Source organism: Dermacentor variabilis, chromosome 6, assembly GCF_050947875.1.
Source record: "Dermacentor variabilis isolate Ectoservices chromosome 6, ASM5094787v1, whole genome shotgun sequence".
Lineage (NCBI taxonomy): Eukaryota > Metazoa > Arthropoda > Arachnida > Ixodida > Ixodidae > Dermacentor > Dermacentor variabilis.
In genome coordinates, this window is record NC_134573.1 from 69,540,064 (window position 1) to 69,561,540 (window position 21,477).

General features: G+C 41.7%; 1 protein-coding gene across 2 annotated transcripts in view; it reads right to left on the reverse strand.

The window, feature by feature from the left end:
* The window catches only part of LOC142584844 (glutamate receptor ionotropic, kainate 2-like), a 240,089-nt gene that overhangs the window by 33,680 nt on the left and 184,932 nt on the right, over positions 1-21,477 (reverse strand). For both annotated transcript variants that reach the window (XM_075695144.1, XM_075695145.1), the window contains exons 8-12: positions 19,619-19,783; positions 15,407-15,511; positions 7,250-7,363; positions 4,562-4,765; positions 3,368-3,894 (exon numbers count right to left, since the gene is read on the reverse strand). In XM_075695144.1, coding sequence (XP_075551259.1) covers positions 3,368-3,894; positions 4,562-4,765; positions 7,250-7,363; positions 15,407-15,511; positions 19,619-19,783 — 1,115 coding nt within the window. The remainder of the gene's footprint in view (positions 1-3,367; positions 3,895-4,561; positions 4,766-7,249; positions 7,364-15,406; positions 15,512-19,618; positions 19,784-21,477) is intronic.

The following is a 21,477-nucleotide window of genomic DNA, read 5'->3' on the forward strand; positions in this document are numbered from 1 at the left end:
AAAAAGCCCCAAGAAAGATTCAAACTCACACAATGTACCCAGAAGGCTAAATTATTGTAGAACTAAGCCCAATTAATGACGGTTGGAAGTGTGGAGGCATTGAATAAAGAATTCTGCTCTCGCCGTAATCGGCAACGTGCCCGAAGTTTCACCAGACGTACCAAGGTAGTGACCTTCAAGAGCACAGTAGGGAAACTGAATAACGAAACTGACCTTTATTGGGCGAACTTGTGCCCACAAAAGCAAGTTACAGTCAAAGCAGAACGATAGCGACGAACACAGTCGGCGATCATCGGAATCTGATGTGCCGGTCATGCGCATTGGCTTGTATACATGAGTAATCGAAGTTTCCAGAGTAATGGCTGGCTTCCGCGTGTCTCCCAGAAAGTACTACACAATTTGCCTCGCATGCATAATCACATTACACAAGCTTCGCTGGCAACAGACAACGCATCGAACGATCGATAACCTTCCACTATGTTCCAATCATGCAGGCGCGTCTTGCGCTGAGCGATCACTTTAAGTTGTTAGTGGGCGAAATGCAGTTCCCGAGAAAAAAATAATTATGTACACGTGTGAATACGTGTACTTCCGCAAAATCCCTTACCTCGTTCGGTATTCCTGGCCTTCAAGTTGTCGATTGCCTCTCTGTCCGCTCTGCTAACCTTCTGGTTAGGCGATATTGTGGAGCCATCGAGCCGGAGACGCTTCCTTAGCGTTCTCGGGACCAAAAGAATATTTTCTTCAGCAGCGAAACTCTCATTTTTTTTGAGAAACCGGTGTGAGCTAGTTACAGCTTAGTGCTACTTTTCGTTGGATGACGATTTTACCCTTTCAGGAAACAGAGTACACTGTGCGGATTCCTGCAAAAGTGATTTGCCTATCAATGTATGCCATTTTGCTGCGAATATTTATTACGTGTTGCAGCGCCCCATAAAAAATATGCTTGGAGGGGTTGTTTTCATATGTCGATATAACGTGAAATTTTAATGTAGCGCTCAATTAAAATTCGAGCTAGAATTTATGCACAGAAAGTCACCTCTGCTAACTCGCATTCCGTAAGAAATTGTTTCCGTAAATAATACGTGTCTGATGGACACAAAAACGTTACGCGTAACCATAAGAGACCGGTAAATAGGAATGTCCGATGTAGCCGGCATTCTAGTAGGCTTTGGGATGAAAACATGGAGCTGGGCGGGCCATGTAATGCTTAGTGCAGATAACCACTCGCTTATTAGAATTACAGTACGGGACGAATTGGGGATAAGAGTTAATGGAGAATACCTTAGTAACTTGCGATTCGCTGATGATATTGCCTTGCTTAGTAACTCAGGAGACCAATTGTAATACATGATCACTGACCTGTACAGGCAAAGCAGAAGGGTGGGTCTAAAAATTAATCTGCAGAGAACTGAAGTAATGTGTAGCAATCTCGGAAGAGAACAGCATCTTACGATAGGTAGCGAGACACTAGAAGTGATAAGGGAATACATCTACTTAGGGCAGGTAGTGACCGCGGATCCGGATCATCAGGATGAAATAATCAGAAGAATAAGAATGGTCTGGGGAGCGTTTTGCAGGCATTCTCAGATCATGAACAGCAGGTTGTCATTGACCCTCAAGAGAAAAGTGTATAACAGCTGTAATGCAAAAGGATAGAAAGTTGGGCGAGTTGGTACGGTAACATGATCTTGGAATGTAGCGCGAAGTGAACACGGACACAGAAAGGAGCAGACAGGACGAGCGCTCTCTCAGCTAAATTTTTATTAAAACGAAGAACATATATGTATATAGGTGATTACAAGAAAGTTCTTATGCTGCTGTTTTTTTGCAGTAACACACACACACACACACACACACAGATATATATATATATATATATATATATATATATATATATATATATGTATATATATATATGTTCTTCGTTTTAATAAATATGTAGTTGAGAGTTAGCGCTCTTCCTGTCTGCTCCTTTCTGTGTCCGTGTTCACTTCGCGCTACATTCCAAGATCATATTACAGCTGTGCCTTGCCAGCTTACCAGTACTCACCTACGGGGTACGAACCTGGAGGCTTACGAAAAGGGTTCTACTTAAATTGAGGACGACGCAACGAGCTATGAACAGAAGAATGATGGGTGGAACGTTAAGGGATAAGAAGAAAGCAGATTGGGTGAGGGAACAAACGCGAGGTAATGACTTCTTAGTTGAAATCAAGAAAAAGAAATGGGGGGGGGGGCATGAGCAGGGCATATAATGAGGAGGGAAGATAACCGATGGTCCTAAGGGTTACGGACTGGGTTCCAAGAGAAGGGAAGCGAAGCAGGGTGCGGCAGAAATTTAGGTGGGCGGATGATATTAAGGAGTTTGCAGGGACAACATGGCTACAATTAGCACATGGCCGGGGTAGTTGGAGAAGTATGAGAGAGACCTTTGCCCTGCAATGGGCGTATCCAGGCTGATGATGATGATGGCGGCTGCCAAGAGAAGGGAAGTGTAGGCCAGGACCGCAGAAAATTAGGTGGTGTGTTTAAATTGAAAAATTCATGCAACACTTGGAATGTTCCAGCGCGACCTATTAGTAATTGGAGATGAATGCGAGAGGCCATGGTCCTGTAGTGGACATAAAAATGGGCTGAAGGTGATACATTTTATCAAGTTTGTCCTGATACGTACTTTAAATGAGCAAAGGTTGTAGGTTCCGCTATTGCTTATCTCTTTTTAGCTGTTGATACATTATTCTGAATTCATCCTTATATATAGATTTAAAATATGTTTGTGTCGAAAATTACAAATTTCAGTAGATACATCTTCACAGCGTGCTACGTTTGTTTCATTTCATTTTATTATATTAGGAGCCGTAACAAATTGGGCGTTATGCAAGGGATCGCGCAGTGCACAGATGATGATTGATACATGTGCCTGTATCATAAAGAGCAGTGGATAAGTGGTGTCTGATATGGCACTGTCATCGAGCCCGCCTCTGCACCAGAAAATAACCGTACTCTGTGATGAGCCAGTTATATATTCGCGTGACACTATTAGAGTTCAACTGCTTTGCTTAATTTTATTGTGAACCGCGCAAGTATACCATGCTGGATAAATATGTCCTTGGGCATACCTGTGTATATATGGCATAGTTTGATGCTCCAAAAATAATTACAACATCTACAACATGATATACCAATGACTACCTCATTATTCTACCAGCACCGCATGCATAAATGCATTTTCTGGGCAAAGACATGACAACAAGAATAATGTTCTCGTAAACTATTAAAAGAAATGTGGCCATGGATTTCTCTGTAAAAATGTTTCCTTTTGCAAGGACGACGCATCCAGAAATGGTCGAAGGCTATGCCTTACCTTGGTAAAGGTTCGCATCCTTGTTGCATGATTGAGCTGATCGTGAACCAGAGGCTGTTGAGCAAGGTCAATTGATTCTTCACAATGCCCGTCGTGTCATGGCTTTCAGCGCCCCCGCATATCCTTTCACCATGATGTATCATCGAATTGGTGCCATTTGTTTTCACTTGTATAATGTCGAGCTGCGAACAACCGCCTATCTTTTCTCCGGCGCACTCTTGACCACAGCCAGCTGTACTTTCATGGCAATTACAGCAACAGCGCGTTTCGACAGCGCTCCCGCTTCTGGCCCAGGCGCTTTCGACGCGCGTCACGCAACAGAGCAGTAGACTTATTACCACGTGCGCAGCGGCCACACACAACCACACATCAACGGAGAGGGGCGAGAGAAAGAAGAAGAGAGAGTGTTCCTCCTGGTGCTTGCTGAACAAGATGCTCACTCCCAGCGTCATAAAAGGGAGCGTGAAATCCACGGCTTCTTCGCGAGCAGAAGTAATGGTCAGGTCCCCTACCGCCAGGTCCGCCTCCTGTAAGAGACAGGTGTGCATAATCTTGGATTGGTCGTACAGTAGGCACAAATAAACAAAAATGAAATATGTAGAAACTAAGGAAACCACACCGTGCCGTCAAGTTTTCTGAGAGGTATCCTGCAATTTCTTCGCATAATTTTGTTTGTTTCGAAAAGCTTCGCGAAATATATTCGCAAACAGTTTAAACGTTTGGAATAGTTGAGGATATAGTAATTGTAGCAGCAACAATCACACCATGAAAGCGATAGTTGAGGCGTGCTGTAGAAAAATTTCGAGCAGATAAATAAACCTGTGTGGGAAATAAAAATAAATGAAGCTCTCAGCTTAATGGTCAAGCACCCTTAAATTTTCAGAGCTATCCTAAATTTTTCTGCCGCTATGATTCCCGCGAGAATGCGAAAACACGTAAATTCTAATCAGAAGCGTATATATAGAATTCCTTATAAACAAGGAAATAAAGAGAGATTAGGTATGTTTCAGAAAAAGATTGAAGCTTTGGGGGGAACTTTAGTGTAAGGAAAACATCAATAAACAAGTGACAATATGACATATATTTAAACGTATGTCCATAATAAAAAACTTTGAGCTGAAGCTTCGGTACCTTCTGTTCGGGTGACTAGTAATTCCTCAAGGCAGTGCTAAAGATAACCATCGATGCTCTTACCTTGTCAATCAGTTCACGGACCATGCCATTCCAACGGCCTTTGGCGTCTCTGGTGCCATGTGCGCCGTCTCTGACTAGCCTGATATGATAACGAAACCCTAGGTTCTGAGAGATTTCGCGAAGGAGATCCACGCAAAATCCTTCGAAGCGGTCGTTGGCACTGAGCTTGCGAGCAGACGTTTTCAGCATCACGTACGGTGCGTTCTGTGAAACAGACAATGGAATACCATGCATCTTAAACGCATCATCCATTTCGGGGGCTTTAAGGTTTCTGGTTTTGCATGCAATCTCATGATAAGTTACAAATGGTAGCCCCCGATAGGGGTTCGCATCTTATTTTCCTCTAAATTCTTCAGGTATTAAAACTATGACTACCATGTAATCCTAAGTACATTTCAATTGTGCATGAAAGTTTATCTTAATTATACATCTGACTCAGTACCTGATAGTAACCGGAACTTTAACGCCATAAATAATAATCGTACTAACGAATAGGCGATATTCAAAATGTAAAGCGCCATCTGTCCACTTTGCAACAATGTGGCGTCCGCCTTCTTTCGGAATGGCAAAGTGAAAGGGTTCCCGGGAAAACACATCAGCTGATTCCTCCTCCATTCATTAGCGAGCTCCAACAGCGGTTCACTCTCATGAAGAAAGCGGGCGATCTGTTCCTTCGCCAGCAACAGTTTGTGCCCTTTTGCAGCCGTGAACATGTATTGGGCAAAAACCAAAAATGTTAAATTTGCAGCGATCTGTGCATAAGTAGCCGATATTAAGTATCGAGAGGTGTCCTTAGTACGCGAAATAAGCATTGAAGTGCATAATTTGTGATCACTTGTCTGATGGTTATCTATCGCATGTATTATTATTTAGTCTTCGAAGATATTGTTACTGCCATATGTTTTACTACCTTAGCTGTAATGCTGTTAGCACTTCAAGTATGTTTGTACAGCAGTGTCGCAATGCAAAAATATTTTAGAAGGCTGACTCCTATACTATAGAGTAAATAACGCCATATTCCCGGGCACCTCGCACAGGTCTGCAGGATACATCGCTCAAAAAGGAGGCTCGGCGTAGGTTTCGGTGCTAATACAATAGCTTATACCTCTCGAGACTGCTCTCCAGGCGGATATCATCGAGTTCAAAAGGTCATTAGCATAGCCTCGTTAATTCACGAGGTTAGCTATTTATTAAGCGCTAGACGGGCAAAAACATTGTTCCATAATACAGCCCGAAATTCCCGCATAGTGACGGCGCATTATCATCGCAGCATGCAGCCGCCTCGCAACGCTGTAGAGAGGATGGCGCAATCGGCCAGCGTTGCCACAGCGCCATTCGTTTTGAATATCACCCATAAGCAGTAACTGTATCTGAGCAGTAGACTATAATGACAATTGCGAAGGATGTGCATATCTATGTTCAAAACCTTTTTAAATCAGACGCTACATTCTATTAAGCACAGCAACAAGCTGATGAAGTCGATAGTCTGACGAAATCTTGTATAATTTACAACAGAACACTTATATACAATTCCTAATACGTCATTTTTTTATATTTACTTCCTCTACGTGGGTATCGTATTGAGTGGAAACTGCTGCTACTGCCGTGTCTCGCACACAAGCGTTTTTTACAGTGCGGTGGAGACGAGCGCCTTTGTGTATTTTACTGAAATAAAATAAGAATGTAAGATAAACGAGAAGAAACGGGAAAGTCACCAGTGGAGGCGCGAAATGATCAAGAACTTGAGGTTGCCCAAGCTTTATAAACACGAGATAGCATGCGGAAAGCGTTCAGAACGTTGGCATTAATAATTTTTCGCATTAGTCGACACGTTAGTGACATTTTTCGGCACAAATTAAGCTTTGGCGTGAAGTTATAGAACAGCCAAATAGGGCGCCTAATAGCCACCTGAAGCGCATCATAGCTTGGGGTGACAGTATTGAGTAACAGCAAACCAACTTGAACAGGTAAAGTATTAATGTCTTCAAAATTTCATATTAGCGCTCACAAAATTGAAGGGTAGTCTCCTTTCTTGAACGTTGCGTCGAATCCAGAGCTCTGCTATGTCAGTCTGGCGCCACAGATTTCAAGATATTTTCTTGCAAAATTGGAAAATTGCCGTTTTTATCTATTTTTTAGCTGAATTGACATTTTGTTTCTCGTGAACGTGTGCGTATTGCAGCACCATGCCGTTCCCTTTTTAACTGAGTGCTGCCCCAGCTGGCCCGAAATTTACTACTCTAATGCGTATTGAGCGCTCGTTCTATAAGCGGCAGGCACCTATTATAGGTGTATTTAATGGTTGCACATTTCCCTGGTCTGCTTTTTCAGCTAGTGTATTTGTGTACCATAGCTTCTCCCCGTCAATTATTTCTCTTCCTTTTTCTACACACTATTATATATACATGTATATGGTTGTTTTACTTCAACATCCCCCAATGTTCCAAAAGGAACCTGTGATGTATTTATAAAAAATACTGATACTATAACCATTTTAGACTGCGTCGGGTGCTATCACTAGACCTGCCTGTGCGTCCCGATCTGTAGGACTGCTTTACGATCTCCAATGCTCTGTGAAAATGGTGGATTTTTGCAGTGTCAATGAGAGCGCGCACACTGGTAGTTCACGTAGCCCTAAAGTTTACTAAACCACAGAAATCTGCTCTTGTGAAATATAAGCGCATGCACCAGAATGGTGGTTATCCTTAAAGTCTTGTTTCTCAGCGTGCTCAGCACTTCTTCCTGGAACGTCTTCTCCATACGGGTCATGTGCAACCCCGACGATGCGCTCCATGTTCCGACCTGATGGAAAACAAGGAAACAGGAAGTACAAATCACACCTCTATGAAGTGATTTATTGTAACGTAGTGGCTATATCTGAACGATGTTTTCGTCAGAAGTAGCATCAAGTTACCCTCTAAACAGGCGTCGACAATATTCTGCCGAGAACATGACGACACGTTGACCCCGTGCGCGATTACAACATTTGTGTAAAACAAATGTGTTTATATACAAATGCTCCCTCCTGCGAGCATATGCTGCTGCAGTAAAAAAATACCGACACGTTATGATGTATCTAAGATCATTTTTTCATGTTGCCCGACTATTGCAGATAGCGTTAGCTACTGATAGGACAAAGACTTCAGGTGCAACATCATGGTGCCTAGGTGGAGTTTACTCGCGGTGTCTTGAAAAGAACCTCGAAAATGTCGATAAATTGGTCAACAAGTTATTAAAAGTTGAAGGTGGTAAAATCAGTGTGAAGGACAGGACGAAAGCATAGAAGACGTACAGGGCGCTGAGACGTACAGGGCTGACTCCTGCAATATAAAGAATTCAGAAAAATATCTGCACACCTCAGCGATTACTCTAGATCTGAACTGGGAGGGCAGCGGCATTTCAAAGCGGACTCTGTCATCACCTTTACGACTTCTACAGTCGTGAAGGTGATGAAAGGGTTACGACAGCACCTTTAAGTACTTTACGACTTCTGGAGCACCTCATTAGCCTGCTGAAGTAGTCACTTCTTTAGCCACCGGCGTTTGCAGATTGCAAAACGCCAACCTCGTGCGACAGCTGAATATTTTATTTAGGAATACTGTAGCCCTCACATGAGGGCCATTACAGGAGAGGAAAAAAAATAAAAACCGACAATACAACGTTATACATCATTGTCAAACACAAATTACAGGCAGGATGAACAAATATACACAGAATAACAGTAATCATGATCAATTCTTAATTAACCCGTTGCCCGTTATACAATTCCAATAGACTATAAAATTCGTTAGCATCTTGTGCTGTTACAGTGCAGTCCGGAAGGCCATTCCATATATTAATACATGAAGGAAAGAACGAATATTCAAAACCATCAAGGCGTGTTTTATAAGGCTGTACACTAGCACTGTGGTTTAAACGCGCACTGTGTTTTAAAGGGGGGCGAATGTATGTTTCTTTGTTTATTCTTATTTGATTTCTGGTTATCTGGAAAAATAATTTCATGCGTTGTTTTTCTCGTCGTGTTTCTAGCAATTCCAAGTCATAACATTTCAACATGTGTGTTACAGAATCGGCTCTCCGATAATGCGAACAAACAAAACGCACCGCGGTTCTCTGAATTTTTTCGAGTTTATCTCGCCAGCACAGTTGGTGAGGGCTCCAAACTGAGGAGGCGTACTCCAAAACCGGGCGAACAAATGTTTTGTACGCAATGAGCTTCAAATGTGTTGGAGCATGCTGCAACTTTTTTCTCAGAAAGAAGAGTTTCCTGTAAGCCCTAGAGCAGACCTCCTCCACTTGGGGGCGCAGCACAAGTCATGATTAATGATCACCCCCAAGTACCTAAAGCTACGTACATTGAACAAAGAGTTGTCACCAATTTCATAGTCAAAGGAAGGCACAGTTTTCTTTCTTGTTATATGAGCAAACGTCGATTTCGAATAATTTATTACCATTTCCCACTTTATGCACCAGTTATGTAAACCTTGGAGGCACCGATTATTTTCCTTTGGTCGGTTTTATCTCCCACAGTCGTATAAAGCAAACAATCGTCGGCAAAAAGTTTCATTTTAACAGGTGATTCCAGAACACTGGAAATATTATTGATGTAAATCAAGAACAATAGCGGCCCCAATACCGACCCTTGTGGAACCCCTGACAATACTTCTAGTGGATCAGACATGATGTTTTCAATCCGGACGGATTGTACACGACCACTCAAATAGGCTGCAATACAGTTCACAATGTCTGGAGCAATACCTCCGTTCTGGATTTTAAGAAGCAATTTACCATGCGGTACCTTATCAAAGGCCTTTGCGAAATCTATGCAGATGACGTCAATTTGTTCGCAGGCATCCAAAGCTAGATAAAAATCATGAATCGTCTCAATGAGTTGCGATACGGTGAATAATCCGCTTCGAAATCCATGTTGTGATGAAAAGAAAAAAGTTATTGGCTTCAAGGAAAAGAATGATATGCTTTGCTACTGCATGCTCTATAAGCTTACAAGTCACAGAAGTAAGCGATATGGGACGATAGTTGCTAATTTGATTTCGACTGCCGGGTTTAAGAACCGGAATCACAACACCGCTACGCCAATTTTGAGGTAGTGAACTGGTTTCCAAGGATTTTCTAAAGATTATGGTTAAGCAAAATGACACCCATTCAGCATATCGCCGTCAAAATTCATTTGGGATCCCGTCTGGCCCGCTTGCTTTCTTGGCATCAAGCGTAAGCAATTGCTGAAATATGCCAGCCTGAGTGATTTCTAGGGGGCGCATTGCGCAGGCGTCCAATTCACTGCGCTCATTGTTTCTTTGCTCTGTTCTCGTCTTCGTAAATACTGACTGGAAGAATACGTTGAAGCAGTCTGCTATTTGCGTTTTTTCCGTTATCATTCGAGATCCGCTTTTTATCTGGTGTATCTCTTCTTTTTTATCCCTTAAGTGCATCCAAAACTTTTGTGGCGAAGATTTCAGGAACTCAGGAAGCGTTATGTTAAAGTACTTTTGCTTAGTATCCCGTAACACTAATTTTAGTTGAGCACGCAAATTGGACACCTGGGCTGGGTTTTGTTTGTTTTTGCGTAATCGTTTTATTCTGCGTTTTAAGTGTATTATTTCCCGAGTTATCCATGGGCTATGCTACTTTGTTTTTTTCATGCGGGTAGGAGTAAATTTGTCTACGCAGTGCTTGACGATTCCCTTGAACCGTTGCCACAATTCTTCTACAGATTCACTAGATGACGCAAGTTCAAATTCACTAAATCATAGACTTAAGTTATCTACTATTGTTGTATCGTCTGCCCGTGCGTAGTCGTTTATAAGTTTAAAAGCAGGTAATCGCCGGCGACAGGGTATATCGATTGGTATATCGACAGATATCATTTTGTGGTCCGATATTCCTGGTTAAACTGACACACTATTAGCAGCTATTTTGCAAGATAGGAACACAAGGTCTAACAATGACTTAGAATATAAAGTTCCTCGTGTATTTTCTTCACCAATTTGCCGTAAACTATGATAAATCATAATTTCCAGTAGTTTTTCAGCACTCGAAACTTCCGTATGTCCGGGCGAGAGAGTTTTCCAGTTTATGTGGGGTAAATTAAAATCTCCAGTCATTATTAGCCTCGTATTATTATTGAAATGAGTGCACAAAAAAGCGTTTTATTCGTCCAGGAACTCAGGCGTGGTAGCAGGGGCCCTGTATATGCCTCCCACTATGAACGCAACGCCGTTTAATGAGGTTTTGCACCACACTGTCTCTGAAAGGCTAGAGTCTATTCTTTCTGCCCTAACTGATGATTTCACAGCTACAGCTACGCCCCCACCTCTTGAGCCCCTATCCCATCTGAATATTTTATACCCTGGAGGAACAACACAGTCATCGGGAACTAAACTATTCAACCACGTCTCTGTAATAATATAATATTAGCATGGCGGTGTAATTTTCAGTCAGCTTAAACAGTGAAGTTTCTGAATAGCACTGAACATAGATATTCGAAAAAAACCAGCGAATATTGGATATTTGCTCCCTTTTAAAACACAGAAAATATGAAGTTTGCCCAGAGTTTGTACCATAAAACAAATATGCCTTATATGCGGCATTTGACAAATACCTGCAATGTAGTTCGCAACTATGAAATGAAATCAAACTTCATTCCAACATTCGGAATGTTGACGGCTGTGCTAAGAAGTCGCTATGCGGGCTTGAATAGGACTGCTGAAGTGACTAGTGCAGGAGCAGACACAGCACACAAAAAGGCGACAAAAACATGCGCTTGTCCTTGTCGCCTTTCTGTGTCCCGTGTCCAGTCTTGCGACAGTCACTTTAGCATGCAATACCAACTACCCCGGTCTCACACTCTGCTTTACTAGGACCCTGACCCATGCAGTACAGATTGCAGGGACAGGCAAATGCAACAATGCAAAGGTACATTTCATGCAAACAAAATAAGAAATTGCGCATAATAATCCCAACAATATGCCCAGGCATATTGCGAGTACTGATCCAATAAAAACGGAACTCAAATGCATGCTGTGTAACATTGACGTCAGCCGATGAATACACCATATTGCAATAAATAAAATATCAGCACCAAGGCCAGAATAAATAAAAAATAAAAATGAGGTGGGTCGAATCACCAGGTATAAACAAAAAAGTACAACCTACATTATTTCAACAATAGCATAAGACGAGCGGTACATTGGAATAAACAAAATAGTGCAAGGAGTTTGAGTACAACAACGTGCAAAAAAAGCGTTGAAATGCCGCAATCGGTGTTTTCAGATTCTAAGTAGATTCAAGTGAAGCGGCAAAAGAAATCACAGGATTTGTTTCCAGTAATTCGTGCGTGTGCACGAATGCCTCACACTTGAACGAGACGAGTGTTATAAGTAAATTTTCTGAGCCTTAAACAACACTTATATATTTATGACTTATAAGTCCTGCGTGTACCGCTTCATAAGAATTTTGTGATAACACTCTGGTAGAGTAACTAGGTTCATTTCATGAAAAAGTGAGGCGGTGTGACCACCATAAGGAACCTTTTTAATTGGGACCAACAGTATTTTTCGGTATTATATGTAATTTACGGATATTTGTTAAGTGATGTGAAAAATTAGGACAGTCATGAAAGTCTGGCGAAAGGCGTTGTGGCCAAAAGAAGATGACAATATATAGTCTATACCAGATAAGAACAATTATCTATAGATGAGAAGTTTGACTGTTTCTGGCTATGAAAAACGTACCCTCGACGAATGCCCGAAATCCTGGAGTTACTGGAAAGCAGTGATTCAACATGGGCAGTCTGTGAGATTGTTCGAAAGTTCATTGATTAAGTTCGAAAGTGACATTGTTCGTTGTTCGAAAGTTACACCTAGGCATTTAAAACCTGGTACTATCTGGATTTCTGAATTGTTACGCTTGAATTCTACATGGGAGACGATGTTTCGATTTCGAGGCCTAAACAAAACAGCTTTCGGTTTGGTAGCGCTAATTTTTCTAAGAATTTACATTTGTTCTAGACGATAACATAACTTCATAAGCACGCGAGTGGAGTCGCTAATTAAGTGTTTGTCATCTTGTGCAGTTAGAAGTATCGTTGTATCATCAGCATATATTATATACTGTACGGAAGTATCATTATTTACAACGTTAAAGATTGATATGCAAAATAACAGGGGTCCTAAAGCACTACCCTGGGGCACTCTCACTGAAAGTGATTGTAAATTGGGGGCGTGATCGTTGATGACAACCACCTGCTGACGGTACATCAATGTTTCAAACCGTTTTAGAAAAAAATACCTCGAAAGCGGTATCAAATGCATTTCTTTAACATTGTCGTATCATTTATGGTGCTAAAAGCTTTCGAGAAATCTACGAAGATGCTTAATGTGTGTAGTTTACGTTCAAAAGAATGCAGTATAAATTTCTTCTGCTCTAAGAGAGCGACCTTTCACGAACCCGAATTGCGAAGTGATGACATGGTGCTTATCAAAGAAAGAATCCAAGCTCTTTTGAATCAGTTTTTCTAAGCATTCTGATATTACGGGTAATATAGAAACAGGCCTGTAAATTTTAAACGTCTTTTTCACTCAGCACTCGTGCAACACTGGTACTTTCACAACCTGCACTTCTTGCGGGAAGATTCCAGTAGAAAAAGTAAGGTCAAAGGCATATTCTAGTGCATAAGAAACCATATCTAACACATGTTTTTTAGGCCTGATCTGTAGGTCATCTGCGTCACAGCATATGCTATTTTAGACCGATGGTCTGGTTCCAATTGTGTTGCTCAATGCTCTCACCTTGTTCTTTCCTTCCACCATGCTCAACAATATATAAGCTAGGTATTGAAAAACAAACGCTTTGAGACCCCTTTGAGACCAGCAGAGTTCTGAAAGCTCACAACATTTCAACGCGTTCAGAAAAAGAGATTGAAAAATCGCGTGTTAAGTGAGAAAGAACTGCTCCAATAAATATACAGAGATACGGAATGGAGTCAATTCAGCTAGAACTCAAGCGTTTCGTTTGCCAAGTGTTCTGCGCCTCAAATTTCTAAGCGAATATGCGGCGAGTAAACGACTCTTAAACCACGCATACCATGGTGTACAGTTGTATATGCATTGTATATTGAATGGATAGGTAAAGATGCCACCACTTGGTTTGGTCACAAAGGTAAGGCGACATGTTATTCGATGCAAACTATGTAACTAAAAAGGAAATGGATCTTGCGAAGGAACTATCTTGCGATCAAACTTTTCGCTAAGAATATGTGGTTTTGGGCAAACCATACCTCTACACAGGCAATTTTGGTCTGTTGACAATATTTCGTTTTTCTTATTTTTGCGTGTCTGGTTGAGTAAGGCACTTCTTCGATGCCGTCGTAAAATATTCACGTTCGCGGGCATTGTCAGTGGCTAGTAGGTGCGACTGGGCTCGTTCGTTTTAAACTTGGACGTAGCAGAAGGAACAGATGGACGAAACGTTAGTCTCATCCGTAGATATATATATATATATATATATATATATATATATATATATATATATATATATATATATATATATATATTGACACGTGTACTTGTCTTTATCGGGCGACACGTTTCATCGCCTAACAAATGTTATCGCACAGCGCAGGACGCGCCTGCACATATCGGAAGTTTCTGGAATGTTATCGATGGTTCCATCCGGTGTCTGTGACCGTACCTTGTGTAAACTGATTGCATGTGCGCGCGACGCGAATAATCTAGAACTTTGTGAAAGACACGCGGGTTCCTTCGATTAGTCTGGAACATTCGACGATTGACGTATAAAAGGCGACGCGCGCTTGACCCGTTGATCAGATTTTCGACGATCGCTGACGGTGTTCGCCACTCTCGTTGTGGTTTAAGTGTTGCCTGTTTTGTGCGCACAGGTTCGCCCAATAAAAGCCAGTTTTTCCTTTCACAGTATTGCTACTGTGTTCTTCACGTCACGACCACGCGACAATATATATATATATATATATATATATATATATATACTGTTCATACTGCAGTAATCTCGAATTTAAGCTGGGTAAAGTTTTCGGCAAACGCGTATCTCTGAGCAAGCACTCGGGTTTATTCTGTCTGTGGTAATGGTCTCCGCTCTGCTGTTTCATTCGCAACTTACCTATACAAACTGCTTTTTTTTTCAACTGGTGCAATACATATATTGTAAGCATTATCTTCACCCTTCCTATTATTCTTGCGTGTATACTCGTCATGATTGCCGGTATCCGTCGTCCTCAGCACACGGCCCCTCCGATTAAAGCGTCGGGTAAACGGCTGCCTTAAAATACACACAACTGAAACGTGCCATACAACTGCCCCGCGTTTCCTGCAGCCTGGGTAACTAAATATATTTGAATATAGATCATTTCAATCAGGGCTAATATTTTTGCTTCTCCCACCACATCGAAACAGGTAACCCCGTTATGTCTGTACGTACCTACTTACAATTTCATACATTGGGTTGTTAATGCTGCAATAGGATGAATGCTGACTTAAAGCCTTCATAAGAAGTATTTCTTGCAACTATCGCTCATAAATAGCCTAGGGTAAATTTGAACACCCCAAACCTCCGCCCTGAGCCTCCGCTTTGCTTTGTGCGCCCTGCAAGCCACGCTGACATTAGGCATTAATTTCAGCCATTATATGCGAAGCTGTTCATTTCAGGCGCCATAATAGATAAATGTGAGTAAGCATTCGAGCACACACTCATAATAGCCTGCGAGAATAAGGCAGGTCCATGTTAACTATCATTTCAAGGGACATGCGCGAACAGCTACGAAACAGGAGTGAAAAAAAAAAGTTTACTTACTGAAGCCAGGCCTCCTCGCTTCAGCTTCACCACATGAAGAGATACATTGTGCCGGCGACCCATGTGGTCGAGCCAGACGGGACCAGTCAGACCAGAGAAATGCGTCTGTGAAAAACGCGTAAAGGCAACGCTTAGAAACATTCAACGTTTCATTAAAGCTTGGCAGCAATACTTTTATTTGCCGGTTGCCAGTTATCTTCTTTTCGGTTATTTCAGTTACACACACACACACACACACACACACACACACACACACACACACAAATATATATATATATATATATATATATATATATATATATATATATATATATATATATATATATATATATATATATATATTCTGGCTCAATTATATGTTGCTTATCTAGGCACGGATTAAAACACTACGGGCTCACATGCGCTGGCTTTTTTTGTGCCTTTCTGCTTCTGAAAATCTGTTTATGTCACAACGCTGCTTTTTGTGTTGAGCAATGCACCTACTGCTTCAAAAAGGCGCGTCTGGTCAGAACGGTGCCGCGCTGACTTCCGCGAGGAAGCGAAATTTATTTTGAGACGGAAAATTGTATAATTTGAATTTTATTACATTCCATGACATTTTAGTATCGTAGTAGAGTAGTCGCTAGTGCAGCCTTGGTATATCATACTAGATAGTATACTACAGTGTTGACAGTACAGTAGTTTCTTCTTGCAACGAAGTTGACAATAGAGGGGACCACGTCCCTCAGAACACACAGGTCGCGAGCGTCAGTTGAAGTTCACGAATTCCAACTGGACCCACGGGATTTGCGCACAAAAGCTGGCGACTCATGAATAAATATGGTAAGGATAACGCAATACGGGGTGAAACTAATTGCATGCGCGAGCCTATAAGATTACTAAATAAATGTGGCATGCATAGTAGATGTGGCTAAGCAACCTGCACTACGACTTTTTTATTGCCTTCGTAAACGCATTTTTTTTCTAGTAACATAGACACAAGTAGAAGAAAAAAGTACAACTTTAGCCGAGCTTGAGCTGCCCTTACAGATTTTCTGAAATTCCCTAATGTGTTAGAAGGCTTTCGGCTTGTCGGCTTTATTGAGCAACATTGGATTGGTTCCTTTGCGCTTCTACACAGGAACGCATAGGTTCTAAAAAGTACTTTGCAACCCAATGTGCATTCTTACTAACGTGACATGCCGCCATGCCAGATCGCCATATTCTGTGAAGTTCAAGTAACATAGCCAGATCCAACTGTGGCACCTCCTTATTTTGAACTGGGAGAAATTTATTCTCAAGGGTGTCCAAAGAAAACTCTTTGCTTAAGGTCCGTTTGAGAACGCGCCTCAACAAAACCCCATCCCAGAAGGTTTTAGTAAAAAACATCTTCAGTATTCTCTAATTTCCTGCATAAAAAATTATCCCTCTAAGGGAACGAACTAAAGCCCATTCTTTTATTGAAGTTTTAAGAGGCGGTGTGGCAGTGTATAAATTGTTTTAAAAAAATGACCTCCTTCAAGGAAATCATTGCTCTGTAAAGAGGAACAGGAAGAACCGCATGAATTATATTCTTGCACATTTTTTTACGCAACATATAACTGACTAATCGAAAAAAAATTGCAAAGCAGCTTTAAAGAAAGCACAAGAATTCAAGAAAAGACTACGCGACATGTCTGTGTTCCGACTAGCCATGCTGGAGAGAGAGGAGAGGAGCTGCATCCCTTTCGGAAATCAAGAAATCTTGGCTTCCAGATGAGAGCTCTGTCTGTCTCTACGTTCGTGGCTGAAGACGCTGCTCACAACTGCCAATTAAAGAAATGTTGAATAGATGAGCGAATCTCATTGAATAACCGTATTGGTACCAAATTCTCCACTTTACACCGTGGTTGCGATTTCCGTTCAGTTAAGCAAAAATTTCAGAATACGAGACAACCTGTTTTTTAAAAGTTAAAGAATCTTTTCGAAGAACTGTAGGCTGGCGGACTTAGTATGGTTCCATCGTAAAAAACCAGCGCACGGACACACCGATAAAGAAAAAACACAGCATTTCATTTGCGAAATGCAAAACAATTCAGCACCTACCTCGCGATATTTTATGCGCTTATGTTAACCTCGTTATTTTAATAAATTTTGAGCGGTGAGTTCAGGGAGTGCGTTCTTCTCTTTTTACTTGTTACGTGTACTCGTGCGCTGTTTCTTTACGAGACAATCTCACTCATTTACGCTGAAGCAAATGCTCTGTAAGAGTAGATATCTTCAGATGCTTTTGTTGCATTTTCATTTTTATTTTATTTTTTGCTGTGCAGTGATACAGCAACACCACAGAGCAAGTGTTCCTTCTGAGTAGAATAATGAAGCTGCGGGCCTTTTTTTTTTTCTTCGCCCGTGCTGGGGAACCAACCTCGCCAACCCTCCTGCCCAACCCCTAAACAATTATTTCTCTTCCCTCTATCTGTAGGCGGTTCTCGCTTGCCCTTATCGCAGTTTGGGTGTAACCTAGTACAAATTGAATCTCGCCATGCCGACATTTTTTTTTCAAAACACTAATCAGGCGTCTGTACACTTTACCGGTATTAGGCTGACGTAGAAACTTTATCACAAGAGCTTCAATCAATTTTTTCAAAACACCCTTGTGCGGTGGCGCACGTTTATGTTTTCAGCGTTCCATTTCTTCACATAGACAACGATATACAGCGGGAGCGCGTCGCCCCTGTCATAATACCATGAGCACGTTGTCGCGGAGAAAGTCCTCTGTAGTATTTTGTTTACAGTGCTCCTTTTTGGAAACAGTGCACTTCTCTTCATACGTCCTCCTAACGAGACTCCCGCTATTTGAGCCCTTTCATCTTGCAATAGGCCTAGTTAATGGGAAATGCAGGATTAATGGGCTGACTTAATGAGGAAATAAAAATGCCAGTATAATGAAAAATGAACATTTATTTCGTTTACACTCCAGGGATGGAATAAGGAAAAAGAAACTCTTCTTTCGAAAATATAAGGGAGTCGGAGGGGTAACAACTGTGTCTCCGTATTTTCTTTTTTTATTGTTAGCTTGACATTTGTTACAGGCATAAGGTAAATACGTATCTTAATTTCTTTCCTGCGAGCACTGCACGCGACCACATTTCTTTGCGACATAACAGTTAAAAATGCGAGGCTAAGCGATGTATATGCTGCGTTCAGGCGTACTCGCCGTTGAATTTCTCTGGCAACATATAGCGTGCCACCCGTATCACAACGTACATTTTGTTACAACTAGGCTGCCATTCCAGGAATCCCGTGCAATCGCCCTGCTTATCGCGCGAAAGCTCAAATATGCTTCTCTGCAATGTTTTATTAAAATTTTTTTAAGTAGGTATGTGGTATACAGACTAGAAGGTAACCACTTAACCAGATTCGAGGCACAAAAACATTTGTTGCGGGTTTTGTGACCAGCAAATATGCGCCAGAAGTGTTTCCGAATGCAGTCGATAAGCAAACGCGGCTTTTTTTATACGGCTTCAACTATATTTAGCAAAGGAAATTCGAAAACTGAAGTCGTAAGCGAGTGTGCAACCTGAACCACGTGTCAGCGGCGACTTGCAGCTTTATTTGCCCTGAAAACGAAAGGAAAATCAGGTGATCGTTCTTGAATAATTTGCTTGCGGCTCGAATAATCCGAGCTCCGTAGCCATGGAGACTGGCGTCAAGGTATTAGCGCGTGCTAGCTGGTGCATGTCAATGTCGAAACAGCGCTAAACCTTGCGAGGAGCTTTAAAACAAACCTCGACAGACTTATCCCAAACTGACCCCCATTTCGCGCTACACGACATAGACAAATGCACTGGAATACGAATTCACTACATTGCGCTCATAACCAGTTCAGCTGATTTTCGATGAACCGTAAATGTTCATGTGTGGTCAGAGGCTTCCGATTACACCACGTCATACTAGAGGGCCTCCTCGTGGAATGACTTCGCTGGTGCACTGGCGGGTGAACTTTAGATGCAGATTTTAGCTACTAATCAGCGCCCGTGTCTGTCTAGGTTTCTTCGTCCTGGGAATGATGCGCTCTCTTTCCGCCATAACTCTTCCTTAACATTTAGTATAATTCAAGAAATGCAAACTCTCCTTCTAGAGTGACAGTTTTCCTTTATCCTTACAGTGGCCGTTGCCAAGAAAGTTTGAAACCTTTTATTTCGGGCACTGATGACCTAAGCCTGAGCAGACAACACAACACTGTCATAGTACCTTCTTAACAGCGTCCACAAGGAGCCGAGACTGCTCCCACACCTCAAAGGAATGATTCCCTCGGCAGCGTATGGCTGGTGGCCGGCCCAGATTTCCTGTTGTCGCCAAGCTCCCCACTCCTCTTGCGAGGATATTCACTGCGTCTTGAGCGAGTGCAGCTTCTGTCTGGGTAACAAGGAAAGTTCCCAAATGAAGCCGACAAGAGGTGCTATAATAAGGAACTGCACGGAGATTGCACAGCAAAAGCGCAGATGCATGTTGAATCGTTGTTGTCGCGTTTTAGCAATGATAAGCGTTCCGCGGCTTCACCCACAGAAGTAGAGAAATCGTCACCTACTACAAAGTAGCGTAAAGCCACGAAATAACCCCTTGTTGGTTTCTCACAAAGCAAGCTCCGCCGTTGAAAGGGGAAAGTTGTCTTGGTGCGGTGATAAGAACCTGGCACCAACGCCCCTCTGGAACTTTTTCTGTCACACCTGAGCTGATCAAGATGCTCGCAAATCGCAAGGTGATAGCGAATTAATCGGCTATACTGAGTACAAAAAATAATAATTGCATTTTTGCGCGATCACGATCTGATTACGAAGCACACCGCAGTGGAGGGCTCCGGAAATTTGGACCACCTAGGGTTCTTTAAAGTGCACCTGAACCTTAGTACACGGTTGTTTTCCTGTACTTAGATTTAGGTGCAGGAAACTAGAATGTGGGAAATCAGTTCTCCAGAAATCCCGCTATCTTTTAACGAGTTCCACTGAAGGTAAAAATTGCCATCCAACCTGAACTTTCCCTTTGGTTAAATTCCCTAACCCAAAGGATTTCCGCAATAGTGATTTGCAGTGCTTTCTGCACTGTAACGAGTGATGCTGCTCTTGACTATTGCGCTGAATTCTAGGGTTCCTGCAGATGCCTAGAAGAATAAATATTCTAACATTGCAGCGATGGACTTCAGAGGAAGCTTTAGCCCCAGCCCAACTCCGCTTGGCTTACGCAGAGACGTGCAAAAGACGGGAATGCTTTTCTGAGCCGCTTGACCGATTGCACTGAAATTTGTTGTATTCAAAGGAAACAAATTATTCTAGCTACTTCTCAAATCAACATTGTAACTCATTACTTCCATTGTTTTACATATATTGCAAAATATAGGCAAGTTTCAAGAAATCGAAGCCCGCAGTAAAAAAAAAAACGCTTAAATCGCCATTGAAAAACCATATCGTAATTCTGTAAACTTATTCTGTTAAAACATTGCAATTATGGGGGAAAATTGGTTATATGTATTTACAGATTACAGCCTATAGCAGTTTGAAGCCAGTCAGTGACATGTTGTGGATGTCATTTCAGCACTACAATTTTAATTGAACTCTCCTCTTCGAAACGTTCCATTCTGGTGCATTAAAATCAAACTGCCCATAGATGCATTAAAAATCAGAGCTAATTGTTTTGAGCTCTCGCCAATGTCTCTGGTGTAGTATAACTGTCGTATCAATTAGTCGGCATCTAATTAGCGCAAGTCAATGTGTCACATATGTACAAGTCAAAGTAGACAGCAATCTTAAGCTCTGTCATTCTAATGAATCCCTAATAGTCATTCAAAATGAAGCAATCAAACTTATACCACTTAAAATGCATATTCAAGAGAACCGCTTAGAAGCAATTACCTGGTACCGTATGTGAGATATTTAACTGCAATTTAGGCGTCTTGATTTAAAACCTGATAAGCATTAAGCCCACGGTTGGACTAATTTCAACATTATCTGTAGTCAGCGGTAACATAAAGAGGTTCGCATCTAACAAAAAAATACTTTCTTGCTCAAAGGGGGCGAAAATTATGGTGCATGCACATTCATTTTTCTTGCGTTTTA